Source organism: Drosophila santomea, chromosome 3R, assembly GCF_016746245.2.
Source record: "Drosophila santomea strain STO CAGO 1482 chromosome 3R, Prin_Dsan_1.1, whole genome shotgun sequence".
In the NCBI taxonomy this organism is placed as follows: domain Eukaryota; kingdom Metazoa; phylum Arthropoda; class Insecta; order Diptera; family Drosophilidae; genus Drosophila; species Drosophila santomea.
The window spans coordinates 27010453-27027155 of record NC_053019.2 but is presented as its reverse complement, the minus strand read 5'-3'; the positions used below and the strand labels follow the sequence as shown (position 1 = coordinate 27027155).

Genomic DNA, 16703 nt, shown 5'->3' with positions numbered 1-16703 from the left:
TTTCGTTTGTCCCGAAAAGGCACCCAAAAGCGCTGCCATTGTTGTTCGTCTGTTTATTAAATTGCTGGCTCGAAAGGGGTGAGAAGTTATTCGGGGGAGATTCAGGGGGCAGGGGGCCAAAATCCGGGGCCACCTTTGCTAATCGTCAAGCTGACAATAAATCTTGGAAAAGTCCGGGCAACCGAATTGCGTACTAGATGTACATACATATGTGTGTAATTCCATGAAAAACACACAGATACTCGCACACACAGATACAGATACAGCACACCTATTTGCGCCATAGACAAAGATACGAATTGAGGATGAGCAAGGGGTAAGAGGATGGTATTCGGGGTAAATATTTCATAAATTGAATTGTTTTGCATTGTTGTCGCCGCAGAGAGCTGCTCTTCTTATTTCGCATTGCTCGACAAAACCAAATAAAAAGCAACCAATATGAGTTCAGTTGGCAGACATGTGTGCACATATGTATATGTTTTTGTGTATCTTTGTGATTTATAACGCGCTTAGAATGGCAGTCGAGTGCTGGAAATGGAATCAGAGCGTCATTCAGTCTGGCAAAACGACTGATTTGATGATGACATGTAACTAACAATGTGAGGAAAGACATTGCGACACAGATACATTTTCCAACTCAAAGTTGCAAAGCTCGCTTGTTTGATTCAAACGTTCAAACTTTTGGTCAGTTTTGAATGTTGAAAATACATTTTAAATATCTGTAAGGTACTAAAGTATCTGCTGAGCTACCTTTTGCTTCTGTTGTTTGCAAAAACTCAACAAAGAGTTGAGTTGAAATCTCCTGACATCGTTAGCTGTCTGGGAAATTCTATGAACTGACATCTCACAGCGGCTATGGCGTTTTAAATATGATAAATTATCGCACAGAGCTTTCAAATGCAATGAAGAAAGTGAAGAAAGTGAAACCGCAGTTTATTTATTATTTTGGGTAGTGGAAGCTGCGCCCCATTTTGCAACTGCTCTTGACACTTTAAACGGCGAATTGCATTTAAATTCGCTTATTACGCTGCTGAGTAGTGCGAATAATGGTTATATTGAGCCATAAAAGAAATTAAGTCAAACATCCCCCATCTGCGTGTAATATATTTTAAAACAACTTTCACCACCTTTTCAACTGGCTGGGCAAATATTATTGATACATCGGCGGCTTCTCAATGGTTTGTAAACGATTTCTGGAGAGGATTTCGCTTTCCAAGGGGCATCAAGGGGCATCCTGGCGGGGTGCCACATACTTATTCCGCTCTTCTCCACAGCTACAACGCATATTACACATCAATTTTTTTTGGCAACAGATTCTCGAGTGCTGTTCGAGGGGCTTAGGCATGATTTTCCGGGATTCCGGGCTTTGCCTTATGAAATTTTCAAATTTTACAATCTGCGCCACGGGCGGCTCACGCGGAAATTACACTACGAGTCTCTCGCTTCTTATTTTTTGTGTAATTTCAAAATGATTATTACTGCGAGGGGGTGGCGGAAATCAATGCATAAATTACAAAATACAGCCGGCAGACAAAAGCTGATCTTTATTGTTATTCAAATCATTTGGCAGCTGCCACGGCTCCATCTCCATCGCCATCGTCAGCATCATTTGAAGTTGGCATCCACGACGATAATGATTGACTGGCAGACAATCCTGGTCTAATCTGTCAATAATTCAGACCATGTGCTCTGGCTTTTAGCGCTTTTGAGCCCGAGGCGTCGAATTGGGCATCCCAAGCTGTCGATTTCCCAGGCGAGTTGGCCTAATCCGATGGAGATGCCGTGTAATTAGGTCGAGCGACATCGGAAGTGCCTTTAAAATTGATTCGCTTGCGGTTTTTTCCACGAACTTTCAGCACTTTTATTGCAAAAAATGCGAACACAAAAATATAAGTTATAATGTACTTGCAAAACACTCATACACAAAAATATAAGTTATACTTTACTTTCAAAAAACTCACCCACAAAAATATAAGTTATAACTCACCCACAAAAAAACGTATACACAAAAATATAAATTATAATGTACTTTCAAAAAACTCATACACAAAAATATAAGTTATAATGTACTTTCAAAAAAATCATACACCATAATATAGGTTATAATATACTTTCAAACACATCAACGTGCGTCTTCATCCCTGTTTTTAAATTATTTTGGCCGATAAACTAAAACGCGTGTTTGCTTAGCCATCTCGGAAAATGCCATTAATTTGTAATTACTTTTTTTAGCCACTCATGTGATGCTAGAAGGAATATTCCAATTTCATTACCTCCACTCGCAGTGTTTTTCTTTCACTCGCGAATCCTGCGATTCATTTCCTCAAGGAGGAGCTACGATAATTTAATGTAAACTTTGCGGTCACGTGGCGCGACCTCCGCTCTCATGTGAGTAAATCAAAACAAATTACCAGCCGAACACACAAAATACATAACCCCAAACACAACCAGGCACACACATCCATTTCAACTTTCTCAACCCGAGAAAAACACACCGCCCACAAAAAGGGTCGCATTTCACAAGTGTTTTGACATTTGGACGCGTTCTGTGCCCGAAATGACCACCAACAAGAGGTGGACCCGGGGCACAAGTTGATGGCCCAAGGGAGCCCTTACACTTGTGCCCTCCCTGATCACGAGTATCTCTGGGAAAACTGTGGGAAAACTGCGCGAAAACCGGAATAGCCCAGCCACCCTGGGAAAGTGTAATCAGCATCGAAAACATGGACACATATGCACATGTAAATTACGGGTATGTGAGCTGGTTTATTTCTATGGCTGGCAAATGAATGTACACACTTTACAATTAAGCGCCTTGTCCTGGGAGAGTCCTTCGATGGACACCAAATGCTCATCCGCTGCCGGTGGCTCCTTGTGCAAGCAAAACTCCTTCAACGGCATCTCGCGTCATCTGGCCAATGCGCTCCTGTCGAAGTAATTAATAATACAAATTAGTAAAAACTCGAAGTATTTGCTAGATTTTGTGGCAGCACTTACAAGTGACTTTAAAACTCGATCCTGCCGAAATAAATATTATACAAATTAGTAAGAACTCGAAGTATTTGGTAGATCTTTTGGCAGCACTTACATATTTCCTGTCCGGTTTCCTCTGCTTACCGGCTTCACATGGCCCAAAGCTGATGGCCAGCATGAGCATGATAAAGACAAAGATCCTGTAGAAGTTCATGGTAAAGTTGATGGGCTTAATTTCTTGGTATATATACTGGTGATATATAGGTAGATATAGCTTTTGCTGTGCAAACGGAGCGACTGATCACCGGATTTCTTGCGCCGGCGGCTTTTATAGCGAAGAATTTTCTCTAGGAAAATTCCACTGCTTGATTTAAAGTGGGGTATGTATCCACCACCATTTAATTTGAGCCTTGAAAACCAACAACGACGAGGGGCAGACAATAGACGCGCAGCCAAGACAACAAATGAATTAAATCAGCAAAGGGAGGCAAAACGCACACAGAATGGGGCAAGGATATATATAAGGATATATATGATGTTATTCTGCGGCATGACTAGGAATAGGAATATTCTGGAAGGCGAAGGCGCCCTGTCAGGATATGCCACTAATTTCCTTAACAAGTAAAAACGCTTTATCCATCTTGGGCCTTGACTCCGCTTCCTTGCTGCTGCTTTCCGGTTCCATGGCCGCTGCGAAATGTAAATAAAATCGCTCGAATTAACCGCTGAGTGACAGCTACAAGTGGCAGATGGAGACACAAAGGGAGGTAGCGAGCGAGTCCTGTGTCATAACCACCAGGACTCGTCCTCATCCTCATCCTTTGTAGCATCTAGTTGGTGAGCCCAGGGAAGCGTAAGTAAGTCAGTAAATGCCGCAACTGGTTCCAAAGCAGGGCTCAACTACTCCAATTGAAGGCAGCTTTTCAGACGACGGCTCTTAAATGCTATTAAGGTGAGGAAAAAGGTCTGCGAAATGTGTTTATTAGTAGTGCTGGGGGAACTGGGGAATTTATAGTGCAAATACCTCAGCGCTTAAGTTCCAAGTCACAACATAATTCTTTTCGGTTTCAATTGAATCAACTTTGTAGTCAAGCTACTGCATACTTGCAATAAACATTTCAGCAGAATGATTCAGATGATCTTTCAGCACGCATTCCCGCAATCTAAATTCCCATTTCAAGCGGAGGAAGACAACCAGTCCACCTGGAGACAATGGCTGTGTCAATGTTTGAGCATCTTGGCCTTGTCTCCTCGTTAGGCGATTAATCAGCAGATGTCGCCGGGGAACTTTTCCTCCGGGATTCACAGCGCAACTCAAACTGATAAGCGGGTGCTGCTGATAAAGAAAGCCGCCATAAAGAAATAGCCAGATGAAAGGGGAAAGATCGGCTTAATGGCAGGTGTGCCGCTACGCTTCCAGCTTGATCGATCACTTGAATCATAATGGGCACACGTCATCGGTAATGAGATCTACTTGGGTACTTGGGTACTTGGGTACTTGGGTACTTGGGTACTTGGGTGTGGGTTCTTTGTGCTTTTGGAGGCAAGAGAAATCACACGCGAGGAAGTCCATTCATAAAACTTGTGAGTAGTAAACGTTGGCTACCCATTACTCATGTAATTCACACGGGGTATATTTTATTACAGATTATATGGGGAAGAGGAAATACAAGTTGCTAATTAGGCAATAAACAAGCTAGGTTCTTTACTCATAGCAGACATTCTCCAAATACTCAGTAGGTACCTTTAAGTTCTCAACATCTGCTGACCAACATTCCTGAGACCTTCCTTCATTAATTAATTAATTAAGTCAAGTTCGAGGTATCGCGAATGCGTCAGTCGATCTAGTAGTTCTAACTCAGTTCCGCGATCGTTCAACCCATTGAGTAATACTCAGTTGTTTTGACTTTTTTCCCTTTTTTTTGTGATTTGTTGTGGGGAAGCCAATGAAACGTGTTTGCTGATTAATCCATTTCGCTTGGCGCTCGAATGTTTGGCGTTATTTCCCGGACTTTTTCTCTTTTTCTACCCGAATTTGTTTTGCTTTTATTGAAACTGTTTGCAGCCACAATTTATGGAATACATTATGCTGGGATCGGACAATGACGGGGGATTATTTATGTAAAAAGTGGTTTAAGCATTTTAAAATGATGGTTGAGGGGATTTCTTGTGTCCAGGAAATAGCACACTTTTTATCACAATGTTTTTAACTCTCAGTTCAGGGCTATAGAAAATATATTCGGATACAAAAAAATAGAAGTAGAAGTATAGTTTAGTTTTTTTCTGGTTCAATCACTGAGTTATTAATCCTGCTGATAAGTCTGTTCCATTGCGAACCAAGCGACTGATAATCGTATTGTAAATATAGAGTCTTTAATACCAGAAAAAGATGAAGACAACATCGGTGATGCTGATAGGCTGACAAGAGGATTTTGTGTGTGAAAAAAATGAATAAAATTTTAAAAGTAATAAAAATGAGAGGCTTGTCCTACAGAAACACTTAATGGGGGAAACACTATATACACTTTTGTGAATCCAACATTTTAATGCTCCACTAATAGTTTAAATGTATATAGTTACTCATGTATGTATAGCTTTGTCTACTTCCATCGCTTTGTTATTAGATTTCGATTGAAATTATTTTTAAGCCACTTTATATCGTTAATTAATCAAATTATAACAGAATTCCTAACTAACCACGGATTCTGAAACACCACTTCAGTAAGTAATATTCCGATCTGAGTCCATCTGGTGAACTTTTGCCCCACAGAAAAAAAATCCCCGTCTGTGCAGCCGCAGCATCTGCTGGTATCGCTATATAAGCTCAATCTCTTGGATGTCCAGTCATCAGTCTCACAGTTCTTACAGTTCTCACTGCAACAGCTTAAGCCTCCTATCAATCTCGTCATGAACTTCAACAAGATCTTCGTCTTCGTGGCTCTCATCTTGGCCATAAGCCTGGGAAGTTCGGAGGCTGGTTGGCTCAGGAAGCTGGGAAAGAAAATCGTAAGGATTCCTTTTTAAGCTACGAAATGAAATATTAAGTTGGGTTTTTCTTCTAGGAGCGCATTGGCCAACATACTCGAGATGCCACAATCCAGGTCCTCGGAATCGCCCAACAAGCCGCCAATGTGGCAGCCACCGCTCGAGGTTGAAATCAAGTCTGGAACTTTCTCAAATTGCTCATTTCTGTAATTTATTATTAATTCAATCTAAGTCATTAGAACAATTAACCTAAGGAACAAAAACATTTATTGCCGATGTCAAATTATTACTACCTAATTAAGCGAACATTAATAAAAAGAAATTAAATCTATATACACAAGAAAAATAATTGGTGATAACGTAAGTAGGCTTATCAATATTTAATTACTCAAGCGGCTTACTAAAAACAAAACTAGAGTCTTGAAAGTTCTTACCATTTAATACTCTTTGATTTTATTTAATATTATATTTAATTACCCAATATATTGAATCAATGACTTCCAGAGCCGCGTTTTTTAAGTATTTAAAAGTCTTTTCGGTTTTCTCCTTCTATGGAGAATAATTTAGCTATGATCCATGTAGGATGTACGATAAAAGATTTATGTATACCAAGTCTGTGGCCCTATCCCTCAGCCAACTGGCTTGCGACTGCTGCAAGTTGATTGCCAGGATGAAGAGCACAAAACAAAAGAAGTGTCTAAAGTTCATACTAAGTTATTTGTTTTCAGAGCGGAAAAAGCAGCAAATGTCTGTTTGCTAATGTTATTTTGAAACTGATGCTCAAAACTGAGACTCAAGTCTTCTATAGGCGAACACACTTTTACTTCTAGAGAAAAGGCATATTCGTGGGTTTTCCCAATCGAAAATCTTATCAAGAGAATGGGAATCTATTTAAGACATCAAATACAGCTAAACGAATTATTTTGTGAGTAGTTGTATTTTTACTTTTGGCACGTGCGCTTCAAAAACTATTTATTGTGTTTACTACAGAATTATTAGTTCAGAATTTTCAGTTGTAAAGACCTCAAAACACTTCGATGAATATATGAATAAAAAAGACGACAAATTTTCATTTTAAAATGTTTTATTTACATAGAGCAATATAATAAATAGATCTTTCAATAAATAATTATAAGTAATCTTCGTGGTTAACCGCGAGCTGTGGCTGCAACATTGGCGGCCTGTTGAGCGACTCCCAGTCCCTGGATTGTGGCATCCCGAGTGTGTTGGCCAACTCGTTCCTATGAAAAGAGAATGTCACTTAGTTTCCTGCTTAATAAACATAAAATTGCAGTACTTACGATTTTCTTGCCAATTTTCTTCAGCCAACCAGCTTCGGATTGTCCAATGGCGATGGCCAGAATGAGGGCGACAAAAACGAAGATCTTGTAGAAGTTCATGGTGATAGTTTGCGACTTAAGATTTTGCAAGAGTAGCTAGAGCTCTGATGTGGCTGTTGCACTGGAAAGTGATCGACTGTTGATGCCACCTGGAAAGACGAGCGCTTTTATAGGCGAATGAATGTAAATCCAATGCCTGATAAGGCTCAAAAGGGGATTTTTATGGCTGAAAAGTACACGAGAGGAATCCAATCAGACTCGGATTGCGGGGATTTTTACATTTTGATTCATATGTGTTGGATCACATACCAATGCGGGAGTCTAAGAATGAGAGAGGAAACACCTTCTTTGTTTCGCAATTAATAAGAAGCATTTGAATTGAATACACTACTCAATTATTTGCGATAAGCCAACCACTGAATTTAAGTGATCTTTGCATTGCGTATATTACATTCTTATGATTTAATTTATAACCATATACAAAACATATATGAATTTAGCCTAAATTAAACTTAAATCTATCCCCTGGCAGTAATTGGTGGCATTCAGAGTGTCACGACCAACGTCCTTCTGAGGATTTAAAATCTGAGTTATAAACAAGGAACTTCATATATGTAAATGGCTAGAGCTTACTAGTTTGTCAAAAAAGCCAGCTTCCAATTGTTGCAAGTAGCCAGCAAAAGGACAACTAAAATCCAGGTTGTAAAGTGGTTCATTATTATTTAAAAGTGCCAAAAATTGACTTAGGTGTTTGAGTATGTACTAAGCGACTGATAATTGAAACTGAGAGCCTAGTCCTTTTATAGGCGAATTGAAAAATATTTCTACAGATAAGACATAATCATTCATTTCCATTTCCCATCCGAAAAGAAGCGAAAGCTACAACTTATTTGGTGATAAGGGTTTCAGCATGACGCTTCGTAATATTAAACTTATAAATAATGAAAATTAAAGTTCATTTTCAAAAGTGTTTCGTATCTGCCTCTGAAGTGCATCCAAAGTATTTGTATATACATATGTAATCTTAGTCCAAGTGTTTAATAAATAAAGTTTAAATCAAATATGGTATATCTGTTTTTAAAATGATTTTATTTACATAAAGCAATATAATAAATAGATTTTTTAATAAATAATTGTAAGTAATCTTCGAGGTCAACCTCGAGCTGTGGCTGCAACATTGGCGGCCTGTTGAGCGACTCCCAGTCCCTGGATTGTGGCATCCCGAGTGTGCTGACCAACGCGTTCCTATGAAAAGAGATCTCAGTTAGGTTCGTACTAAACAAATGTCAAATTGCAGGACTTACGATTTTCTTGCCAATTTTCTTCAGCCAGCCAGCTTCCGATTGTCCAATGGCGATGGCCAGAATGAGGGCGACAAAAACGAAGATCTTGTGGAAGTTCATGGTGATATTTTCTAGATTTTTTCTTAGGAGAAGGCAAAGGTATTGATATTGCTGTGAGGTCTGAGCGACTGATGGCTGTGATGCAAAAGGCGAGAGCTTTTATAGGCGAACGGACAGCTTGGAAAACACAAAGACAGATAAGGCAGCTCGGGGATTTTTTCAGTCAAAAGTACACTAAAAGTAGTCAATCAGATTCAAATCAGTGTGCACATCTAGGGAGCAATCGGGGATTTTAATACCATAAAACAAATATAGAAATTTCTAATTTTGAAATCCTTTGAAGGAGTTTGAGCAAATCTAAATCAGAGTTACCATTTATTAGATACCATTTTATCTTGACTTTTTCAATTAAAAACTTTTTTTTTTTGGCGAACGAAAGTTGGGGGACTCACAATATTTTTGCAAAGGCACTAAGTTAAGTTTTGTAAACTCAAAATGATAATAAAATATAATTGTTCACTGAGCACGTAGGAATCAGAATATATTTTTAATATTTTATTGGCAGCCAATTTCAACAAAGTTAACTAAATTTCTGCCGTCAGTAAATTGTTGTTTTCCAAATTTTAAAATTAGTGTTTATCTCGGCAAAATCATTTTTTCTATGGGCCTTATTAATTTAAAGCCCGCTTTAGCAGCGTTGTGAAGAGCACTTTCCTGTAAGAATATGAACATTAAAGCTTAATCGTAAAATACAATTGTTGGCAGGCGAAACTTACCACGTTGTCAAGGACATCTACAAAGATAGCATCCGATTGACCCACGCTGATGGCCAAAATGAGGCCCAGGACGACAAGGATCGAAAAGTATTTCATAGCTGTATCTCTGGGTTTTCCGAATTACGAGAATGGAAACTGATGACTTACGCTGAAAAGCAAGTGGTTTTATAGCCAATCAACCCGCCGAAAAAACGTTAGCAATAATAATTAGGCCTTAAACATTTAAACGTCAGTATGCTTATAAATAAATAACACGTGCGTCCGCATTTGAAGATATTTAACGTATTTATTCAAAAGAATATATTTCTTGGAAAAACTATAAATCACAAGTAGATACTAACATATCATTCAATATTGTTCTCTAGTTCAAATTTTAACGTTTAAAGGTTAAGGTGCACACGGTGAATTGCTCCTAGGAATTACGAAATATTGTAATATATAGAAAGATCATTTTTAAGTTACATAACTTTAGCTGTTAACAATAATTGGAAATATTGGAAGTTCACAAGAATGCTTGTAACTATTTTAATTAACGCCACCTGCGGAATCACTTGCGCCCTCTGTGGGGCTTAAATAGCAACATAAGTGGAGACACACACCGCATAAGCTTTGGCAACAACCTGACACAAACCTATCGATATATATTTTGAAAACTATTATTATTTTAGACAACAGAAGATTAGCTTTTTTATATATTTTTAAACAAACCCATTTTCAAATAACATATCTCGAAAGTTTAAAATTGAAATTTACATATATGTGAACACACAGATGCATAAAATGTTATCGATGCTAACTCATATTTTCGTTTGTATTTAATCTTCGCTCGGAACTATCGATACTTACAAGCAATAGAATAAAATGCTGAAACATGCCAAAGAAATATATATCAAATTTCGGGGATGGGTGTTGTTTTACATTGCTACATATGAGGCATTAAGCATTTCAAAGGCCACTTGAAAAGTAAGTGCCCTTGTACCAGTATCGATAGTATCGAGCAGCCATCGCGCGTGCCGCATCGATAACAACTCGCTTTTTGTTCCACCTCTACGTCGTGGCTCGACTTCCTTTCCTGTCAAAATAGTCGACAAAGGTGGTACTTTTTTTCTTCCGCCGCCGAAAATGGGCAAATTGCGCGCTCGCCACAACGCAGTGCAGCGAAATAATAAGAGAAACGGCCACAGCGACAATGGCCAATTGCGATTTTCGAGTGAATCCAGTGAAATGCTGGCGTAATAACGCCGATTGCCGGCGATTTGTGATTGCATTGCGTTGTGGGGACGCGACTTCGCCAATTCCAAAATTGTGTTTGTAATTGAGACCGAAAACCTAAAATACCGGTGATGAAACATTGCAGATGGCTATCGGCTCCAAGATTATCAAGCCCGGCGGCTCGGATCCCGATGACTTCGAGAAGTCCATTGCCCAGGCGCTGGTGGAACTCGAGGCCAACAGCGACCTGAAGCCCTACCTGCGCGATCTGCACATCACCCGTGCCCGCGAGATCGAGTTCGGCAGCAAGAAGGTAAACCAGTCAGTCAGCATTAAATGTAGTGCCTGCCAGTAGTAATGCCATAACCCACTTCTCTGCACGCAGGCCGTCATCATCTACGTGCCCATTCCACAGCAGAAGGTGTTCCAGAAGATCCAGATCATCCTGGTCCGCGAGCTGGAGAAGAAGTTCTCGGGCAAGCATGTCGTCGTGATTGGGGAGCGCAAGATTCTGCCCAAGCCCACGCGCAAGGCCCGCAATCCTCTCAAGCAGAAGCGTCCACGCTCCAGGACTCTGACCGCTGTGTACGATGCCATCCTCGAGGATCTCGTCTTCCCCGCCGAGATCGTGGGCAAGCGCATCCGCGTCAAGCTGGACGGCTCCCAGCTGGTCAAGGTGCACCTGGACAAGAACCAGCAGACCACCATTGAACACAAAGTAAGCATAGAATCCAACATCTATCCCTTTCAATGAGCAGAGTGCATCGTGTGTTTAGCAGCGCAGCGCGTACCCTCGATATTTGGGCCTCCATTGCCATGGAGCCCAATCTTCGCCAGGGGACGCAGAGCATCCAGGGCCAATTACTCGTTATTGCAGGCATTAGAAGCCAATGCGGTCCTGCATCTCCAAATATTGGCCACACTTGGTCTGATACACCGTTCTTGTGTTTTTCGCTGGTTGTCCTACCAAAACCTGTGATTGTCAAACAGAACGCAAATTAATGGCAGCTTATCACTCCACAATGTTGAGCCTACCTACCACGGCTACTGCATTACTTTCCGGCTCGCCACATTACTAAATATTCAAATCAGTACTTGAAACCAAGCCATAGAAAAGGGTTATCCTAGATATATAATTTTATAATGATTTTATATGGTTACATGTACATAGAACTGTTTATCGTTTTTGTGTTTTTTGCTGGAAGTTACATCCAAAGCCAGTGATTGTCAAACAGAACGTAAAGAAATGCAGCTTATCACTCCACAATGTTGAGCCTACTTACCACGGCTACTGCATTACTTTCCGGCTCGCCACATTATTACATATTCAAATTAATACTTGTAACCAAGCCCTAGAAGTTAAATGAGGTATCCTAGATATATAGACATTTTATAAGGATTTTATATGGTTATCTGTACATAAAACTGTTTATCGTTTTTGTGTTTTTTGCTGGAAGTTACAACCAAAACCAGTGATTGTCAAACAGAACGTAAAGAAATGCAGCTTTTCACTCCACAATGTTGAGCCCACTTACCACGGCTACTGCATTACTTTCCGGCTCGCCACACTTTCTCAGAACCCTATATTTGAATACCTCGGTTTTTACTACCGTTCTTGTGTTATTCGCTGGATGTTTTCATGGTCTAGCGAGCGTCAAACAGAACGCATACTGACGCAACGAATCACTCCACAATGGTGGGTCTACTTCAACCAGGACTGCATCATTACTAAAGGCTTGCTACAGTTGAAAAACTGCAAGAACTCTTAATTGTACACACCGTTCTTGTGTTATGCGCTAAGCGATTACCTCAGCTCAGCGATTGTCAAACAGAACGTATAGAAATGGGCGTTGAATCACTCCACAATGTTGAGCCGACTTGCCACGGCTGCTGCATTACTAACCTATGCGCCACATTTGTATCTATACTTAGGCTTTGAATACTTTGGTTTCTATTACCGTTCTTGTGTTATTTTCTGGACGTCTTATAGTCCAGCGATCGTCAAACAGAACGCAAAGTAATGCAACGAATCACTCCACAATGGTGGGTCTACTTTACCAGGACAGCATCATTACTTAAGGATTGCCACATAGATAATAATCTAGTTATAAGTTTAAAAACACACACGATGCACTTTGAGTACCGCCTATTTGCCTCTCGAGCGCCGTTTAGTTGCCTGGTGCTTCGGGACTTCCTATTTCAAGCGGAAGATTAATCCAGCTAACCGCACGATATCTTCGCTGCAGTACTTTCTGCTGCAGCGGAGGTTGCGGTGCTGTACACTGTAATAAATAAGTGAATTCCCGTGATCATGCCCACTAATATGTGCTGTTTTTCTCCCTGCAGGTCGACACCTTCACCTCGGTCTACAAGAAGCTGACTGGTCGCGATGTTACCTTCGAATTCCCCGACAACTACCTGAATGTCTAGAGCGGGTTCTCGTTCGAGAGTGTAGCACTGGTTCGCCGGTTCATCTGGGAATATGAGTTTTTTACATGAGCTAGAGAACGTGAATAAACATTAAACAATATAAAACTAAGCTAACTTCCAATTCTGTAATTAATTCCTGTAATTATTCAGCGCCAAGCGCCATATTCCCCGTGGGTCTCTACATGTGTTACGATTTGTAATCCTTTCAAGGAGCACATGTAACACATGTTTTGATTAAGCGCAGCCATAAAAGGGGTTATTACATGGAAGACTGTGCCAGTCATTGGATGCCTGCTCAACTGCTTAATTAAAAAGTTGACGTATGTTCTTCTAAATAGATTAAAATTGTTGCTTTTCGCTGAGGGACTCGCACGTGTGGCGAAAGGGTTCATCTTGTGGCTACATTTTCCACTTGGCGCCTCTCATTTGCGTGCCGTGTAATTATGTCTTTTGAATAATCACTTGTGATTGGGGGTGGCAGCAACATGGAAGAGGGTGTGGGATTTCTTTACTGATTCATTTTGGAAAAGGAAAGCTTTTGAAACATGGAACACCCCATGAAAAGCTTTTTAAGCGCCATATTTGAATGAACTACATGTTCATTATGGTGAAGTTAAAGCTTGCTAAATGAACTCTTCTAAAGAAAAGACCTTGATTATCCTTTATTGTATATAAGGAGAAGTGTATAGTTGTAATTAATCATGATAATAATAGTTTATTTCGAATTAATAACCTTCATAAAGCTCTGGCATTTTATGCACATTAGTAGCCATTGATTGGATCGGCCAATTAATCGATTCTGTTTTAAGAATACCACAATAGCTTGGTTTCATTGCGGCATTAGTGCATTCCTGACTCGTTTAAGCTGTCCAAGTCGATTGATTGCAGTCTTGAAATTCAATTAGAAGCCACCGCGAAATCACGCAATTCAACAATTCCGACATGCTACACGAGCTGCGGGCAAACAATGGAAACCACAAATCGCTTTCGTATTACAGTGACTTAAAGCCACAGGACTGACAGGACATGGACATGCAAGGGAACACGAATGGCTTTAAGTTCGGGAGCAGCAAGTCTATGTTGTTTTGGCCACAACAAGGACTCGAGTTGAACTTTCGATTTCCGACCAATTCGTTGCTCTTGTCTGGGGAATTCCCGGTGGGTGGTGGTGGTTCTACAAGGGGGCGTGACCCTTGGGCGGCACAGGAGGTGCGATGACAAGTTGGTGGGATCCTTGGAAGGCGGGGTGTTGGCTAGTCGGCTATCGGCGATTCTATCTAAATGAACCCGCCAGGTCATCTATTATTGATGGTGCCTAATTGTGCGCCGTTCTAGACGAGCGGTTATCATTAGGGGAGTTGTTCGCCAGATGGGATGGGTGGTGTGTTCGTCCTTGGGGCGATAATGCGCCATTCCGCCGTCTTGGGCAACTCCATTCCACGCCCTAATTAAAACGCTGCCTGCACACTTGCGAATGGACTGATGGGCACTTTGTATGTAGATTTTATTTGACATGTCGCAGTTCACATCCTGCCGCTGGAATTGGGAATTCCCAACCCCATTCAGGACTCGGCGGCGGCTGTCCTATATCACAAAATATTATGTCATCTCCAGGCGATGGCGACGGATTTCTGAGTCACGCCGCAGTGCCAAGTTCATGAGCTTCGTCTGCAAACAAGCGGGATTTACAATCTGCCATGAACGAGTGTTTATATATAGCGGCTATATAATCAGCGGGTGTCCAATCGACATTCGGCTTAATGATCCATTATTATGGTTTACAATTTGCAAAGATTTACCCATTAGTCATTTAAGCATTTCTTTGCCAAAATAATAAATTAGCTTAATGTAATCTGATAGTTCAAAGTTACACATTTGTTGTGCAATAGATTAAAAGATTAATCATTTTATGATTATTTTTTTATTTTTATGAATATGCACTTAAACTAAATTAAATAAACTGTGACTAACTAACTTTTCTGTATCAGCGCAAGCAGTTGACTCAAGATTATGTACCACGAAGCCATATGAAGCCTGAAAGTTAGTGCAAGTTGATGGAAGGACTGATAAAATATTTTTTAATTGTTAGGTAATATTTATAAACCAATTTCAGTGTGGCAGATAAGTCCGCTGCTGTGGTGAAGACTATATCAGCTTATCGCTCCATCGGCTATAAGTTAGCTTCTTTAAGAGGGGGGCAGAATCGAAGGAGGGAATCCACTATTCTTCGCCCCAAGCAATCAGCACCACACTTCGCCAGATGGTTGAAAATGTCGTTCCACGATGACTGCCGTGGCATGGTAGACGTCTACTGATAAGCCGCCGATAAACTTGGAGCTACATAGTTACTATTTCAACTTGAGAGCTCTCTCACAGGCAGCACGCTTGTGATCGCACAAGTATGCCTAGAATTTCGTGCCTCGCTGCGTTTTCTATATTTATCCAGATCTAGCATTACATCATGCCACCCACCGAAGATGATGTTTTACGAAAGCTAGCTATAAATTATATTACTAGATTTCATTTGATTGAGAAGTTTTTTTTATAAATAAAGCCACATATTTTAGGCTTATCGCAGCGTTTAGTTTTAGACAGAAATATTCAACTGCTGCGATAAGCAAAGTGTGGCTTTCCGGTTTTTAAAAATCGGCTTCAAAAAAATTTTTTTTCCCGCACAAAAAACTCTTTAAAAAGCGTGTCCCCTCGCCTCTCTTACAATAGCATTATCTCCAGGCAGAACATGAAAATATGGGCAGTACTAAAAACGGAAAAACAGAAAAACAGATAAAAGCGACACGCCGATAATGATGCCATTGGCAACAAACAGATTGAGAGGAATAGGTTCTTCTCTCCCGCTCCCGCTACCTCTGCTCTCTGGGAAAGTGGGCCAGTGGGAAAGGGAAAGGAAAAAGTGGGCACCAGCTACTGGGAACTGGGAACTTGGCCGATATTTACGGCTCTGGGATCTCACGCGATGACGAAATGCGCCACTCACGGCCCACTACTCGTATACGTGTTGTGGGCTCCCTCTTGGCCACTCGCGTTGAGTATACCACCCGTTGCCGGCTTCGCTCGCGCGACTGTTGCTGCTCTGCCGACGTCTGAGGCGGCGCTGGCGTCTGCGTCAACTGCTCTGCCAACGCTGACGCCTACACACTGTTAAATACTCTACAAAACGTATGTTAACTGCGAGTGCTTCGTAAAAGGAGAGACAAAATTGTCTTCCCCGAAAATGTACACCACTTTAGTTGGTTATCAACAGCACAAGTTGCTGTTTCGTGTCAGCAAACAAAAGTACAAGTGAATTGACAACATAGGGTATTCCCCGTTCGGCTATAGCCCAAGGTTTACCTTAAAGTTGGTCATGTTCCGAAGCGGCAGCATTGACTTTGAACCGCGAGTTGTTTGTGTAATGTTTACGGAATGTGTGAGCACAACAGAGAATGCAAACAGAGCGGGTGGACCGAAAGGGGGGGCGGGTGGTGGAGGGGCGAACAGGGCAAGGCGGAATGGCAGATAATAACTGTGGAGACGCAGCGAAGCGACAACAAATAAACTACAAATTGAATGCTCTTTACCGCAGTCGGCGTCGCTGTCGCCGATAGTTCTATGGCAGCGCAGTCGACGTCGACGCCGGCAGCGCG

At 41.0% G+C, this 16703-nt stretch overlaps 6 protein-coding genes and 6 non-coding genes across 14 annotated transcripts; 8 read left to right on the top strand and 4 right to left on the bottom strand.

Annotated features, from left to right (window-relative positions):
• Nucleotides 1-2851: 2851 nt before the first annotated feature.
• On the bottom strand, nt 2852-3187 carry LOC120454320 (cecropin-1/3-like). The gene is made up of 2 exons (XM_039639522.1): nt 3089-3187; nt 2852-2926 (listed from the first exon to the last, which is right to left on the bottom strand). Exons 1-2 carry the CDS (start codon nt 3185-3187, stop codon nt 2852-2854), a joined length of 174 nt encoding a protein of 57 aa, XP_039495456.1.
• A 2521-nt stretch (nt 3188-5708) lies between these two features.
• LOC120452014 (40S ribosomal protein S7) lies at nt 5709-13168 on the top strand. Of its 2 annotated transcripts, XM_039636057.2 has the most exons (5): nt 5709-5715; nt 6701-6705; nt 10775-10942; nt 11015-11347; nt 12976-13168. In XM_039636057.2, the coding sequence occupies exons 3-5, from the start codon at nt 10775-10777 to the stop codon at nt 13057-13059; spliced, it is 585 nt and encodes a 194-aa protein (XP_039491991.1). In that variant the 5' UTR covers nt 5709-5715; nt 6701-6705; the 3' UTR covers nt 13060-13168. The 2 variants fall into 2 exon arrangements, with proteins under 2 accessions (XP_039491991.1, XP_039491990.1); XM_039636056.2 differs by lacking the exons at nt 5709-5715; nt 6701-6705 and adding an exon at nt 10359-10510.
• Nucleotides 5842-6227, top strand: LOC120452018 (cecropin-B). The gene is made up of 2 exons (XM_039636061.1): nt 5842-5979; nt 6036-6227. Exons 1-2 carry the CDS (start codon nt 5881-5883, stop codon nt 6126-6128), a joined length of 192 nt encoding a protein of 63 aa, XP_039491995.1. The 5' UTR covers nt 5842-5880; the 3' UTR covers nt 6129-6227.
• LOC120452017 (cecropin-A2) lies at nt 7025-7436 on the bottom strand. Its single transcript, XM_039636060.1, has 2 exons — nt 7260-7436; nt 7025-7199 (listed from the first exon to the last, which is right to left on the bottom strand). The coding sequence occupies exons 1-2, from the start codon at nt 7356-7358 to the stop codon at nt 7107-7109; spliced, it is 192 nt and encodes a 63-aa protein (XP_039491994.1). The 5' UTR covers nt 7359-7436; the 3' UTR covers nt 7025-7106.
• Nucleotides 8369-9069, bottom strand: LOC120452015 (cecropin-A2-like). 2 transcript variants are annotated; one of them, XM_039636059.1, is made up of 3 exons: nt 8941-9069; nt 8603-8875; nt 8369-8543 (listed from the first exon to the last, which is right to left on the bottom strand). In XM_039636059.1, the coding sequence occupies exons 2-3, from the start codon at nt 8699-8701 to the stop codon at nt 8451-8453; spliced, it is 192 nt and encodes a 63-aa protein (XP_039491993.1). In that variant the 5' UTR covers nt 8702-8875; nt 8941-9069; the 3' UTR covers nt 8369-8450. The 2 variants fall into 2 exon arrangements, with proteins under 2 accessions (XP_039491993.1, XP_039491992.1); XM_039636058.2 differs by having other exon boundaries at nt 8603-9015.
• On the bottom strand, nt 9170-9547 carry LOC120452019 (andropin). The gene is made up of 2 exons (XM_039636063.2): nt 9418-9547; nt 9170-9355 (listed from the first exon to the last, which is right to left on the bottom strand). The coding sequence occupies exons 1-2, from the start codon at nt 9511-9513 to the stop codon at nt 9278-9280; spliced, it is 174 nt and encodes a 57-aa protein (XP_039491997.1). The 5' UTR covers nt 9514-9547; the 3' UTR covers nt 9170-9277.
• Nucleotides 11566-11704, top strand: LOC120454721. The gene has a single exon (XR_005616654.1). It is a non-coding gene; the product is annotated as a small nucleolar RNA psi18S-1377 (small nucleolar RNA).
• Nucleotides 11810-11948, top strand: LOC120454719. The gene has a single exon (XR_005616652.1). It is a non-coding gene; the product is annotated as a small nucleolar RNA psi18S-1377 (small nucleolar RNA).
• Nucleotides 12062-12200, top strand: LOC120454720. Its single transcript, XR_005616653.1, has one exon. It is a non-coding gene; the product is annotated as a small nucleolar RNA psi18S-1377 (small nucleolar RNA).
• LOC120454725 lies at nt 12239-12376 on the top strand. Its single transcript, XR_005616657.1, has one exon. It is a non-coding gene; the product is annotated as a small nucleolar RNA psi18S-1377 (small nucleolar RNA).
• LOC120454726 lies at nt 12408-12547 on the top strand. The gene has a single exon (XR_005616658.1). It is a non-coding gene; the product is annotated as a small nucleolar RNA psi18S-1377 (small nucleolar RNA).
• LOC120454722 lies at nt 12587-12722 on the top strand. Its single transcript, XR_005616655.1, has one exon. It is a non-coding gene; the product is annotated as a small nucleolar RNA psi18S-1377 (small nucleolar RNA).
• Nucleotides 13169-16703: the final 3535 nt, after the last annotated feature.

Bases quoted from the DNA above. Each gene is read 5' to 3' on its own strand.
- LOC120452019 (XM_039636063.2), bottom strand. From the start codon at position 9,513: ATGAAATACTTTTCGATCCTTGTCGTCCTGGGCCTCATTTTGGCCATC. The intron at 9,356-9,417 runs GTAAGTTTCGCC...ATATTCTTACAG, and splicing joins TAGATGTCCTTGACAACGTG to GAAAGTGCTCTTCACAACGC.
- LOC120452018 (XM_039636061.1), top strand. From the start codon at position 5,881: ATGAACTTCAACAAGATCTTCGTCTTCGTGGCTCTCATCTTGGCCATA. The intron at 5,980-6,035 runs GTAAGGATTCCT...TTTTTCTTCTAG, and splicing joins GGAAGCTGGGAAAGAAAATC to GAGCGCATTGGCCAACATAC.
- LOC120454320 (XM_039639522.1), bottom strand. From the start codon at position 3,187: ATGAACTTCTACAGGATCTTTGTCTTTATCATGCTCATGCTGGCCATC. The intron at 2,927-3,088 runs GTAAGTGCTGCC...TTACTTCGACAG, and splicing joins GGAAACCGGACAGGAAATAT to GAGCGCATTGGCCAGATGAC.
- LOC120452017 (XM_039636060.1), bottom strand. From the start codon at position 7,358: ATGAACTTCTACAAGATCTTCGTTTTTGTCGCCCTCATTCTGGCCATC. The intron at 7,200-7,259 runs GTAAGTACTGCA...CTCTTTTCATAG, and splicing joins AGAAAATTGGCAAGAAAATC to GAACGAGTTGGCCAACACAC.
- LOC120452015 (XM_039636059.1), bottom strand. From the start codon at position 8,701: ATGAACTTCCACAAGATCTTCGTTTTTGTCGCCCTCATTCTGGCCATC. The intron at 8,544-8,602 runs GTAAGTCCTGCA...CTCTTTTCATAG, and splicing joins AGAAAATTGGCAAGAAAATC to GAACGCGTTGGTCAGCACAC.
- LOC120452014 (XM_039636057.2), top strand. From the start codon at position 10,775: ATGGCTATCGGCTCCAAGATTATCAAGCCCGGCGGCTCGGATCCCGAT. The intron at 10,943-11,014 runs GTAAACCAGTCA...CTCTGCACGCAG, and splicing joins TCGAGTTCGGCAGCAAGAAG to GCCGTCATCATCTACGTGCC. The intron at 11,348-12,975 runs GTAAGCATAGAA...TTCTCCCTGCAG, and splicing joins AGACCACCATTGAACACAAA to GTCGACACCTTCACCTCGGT.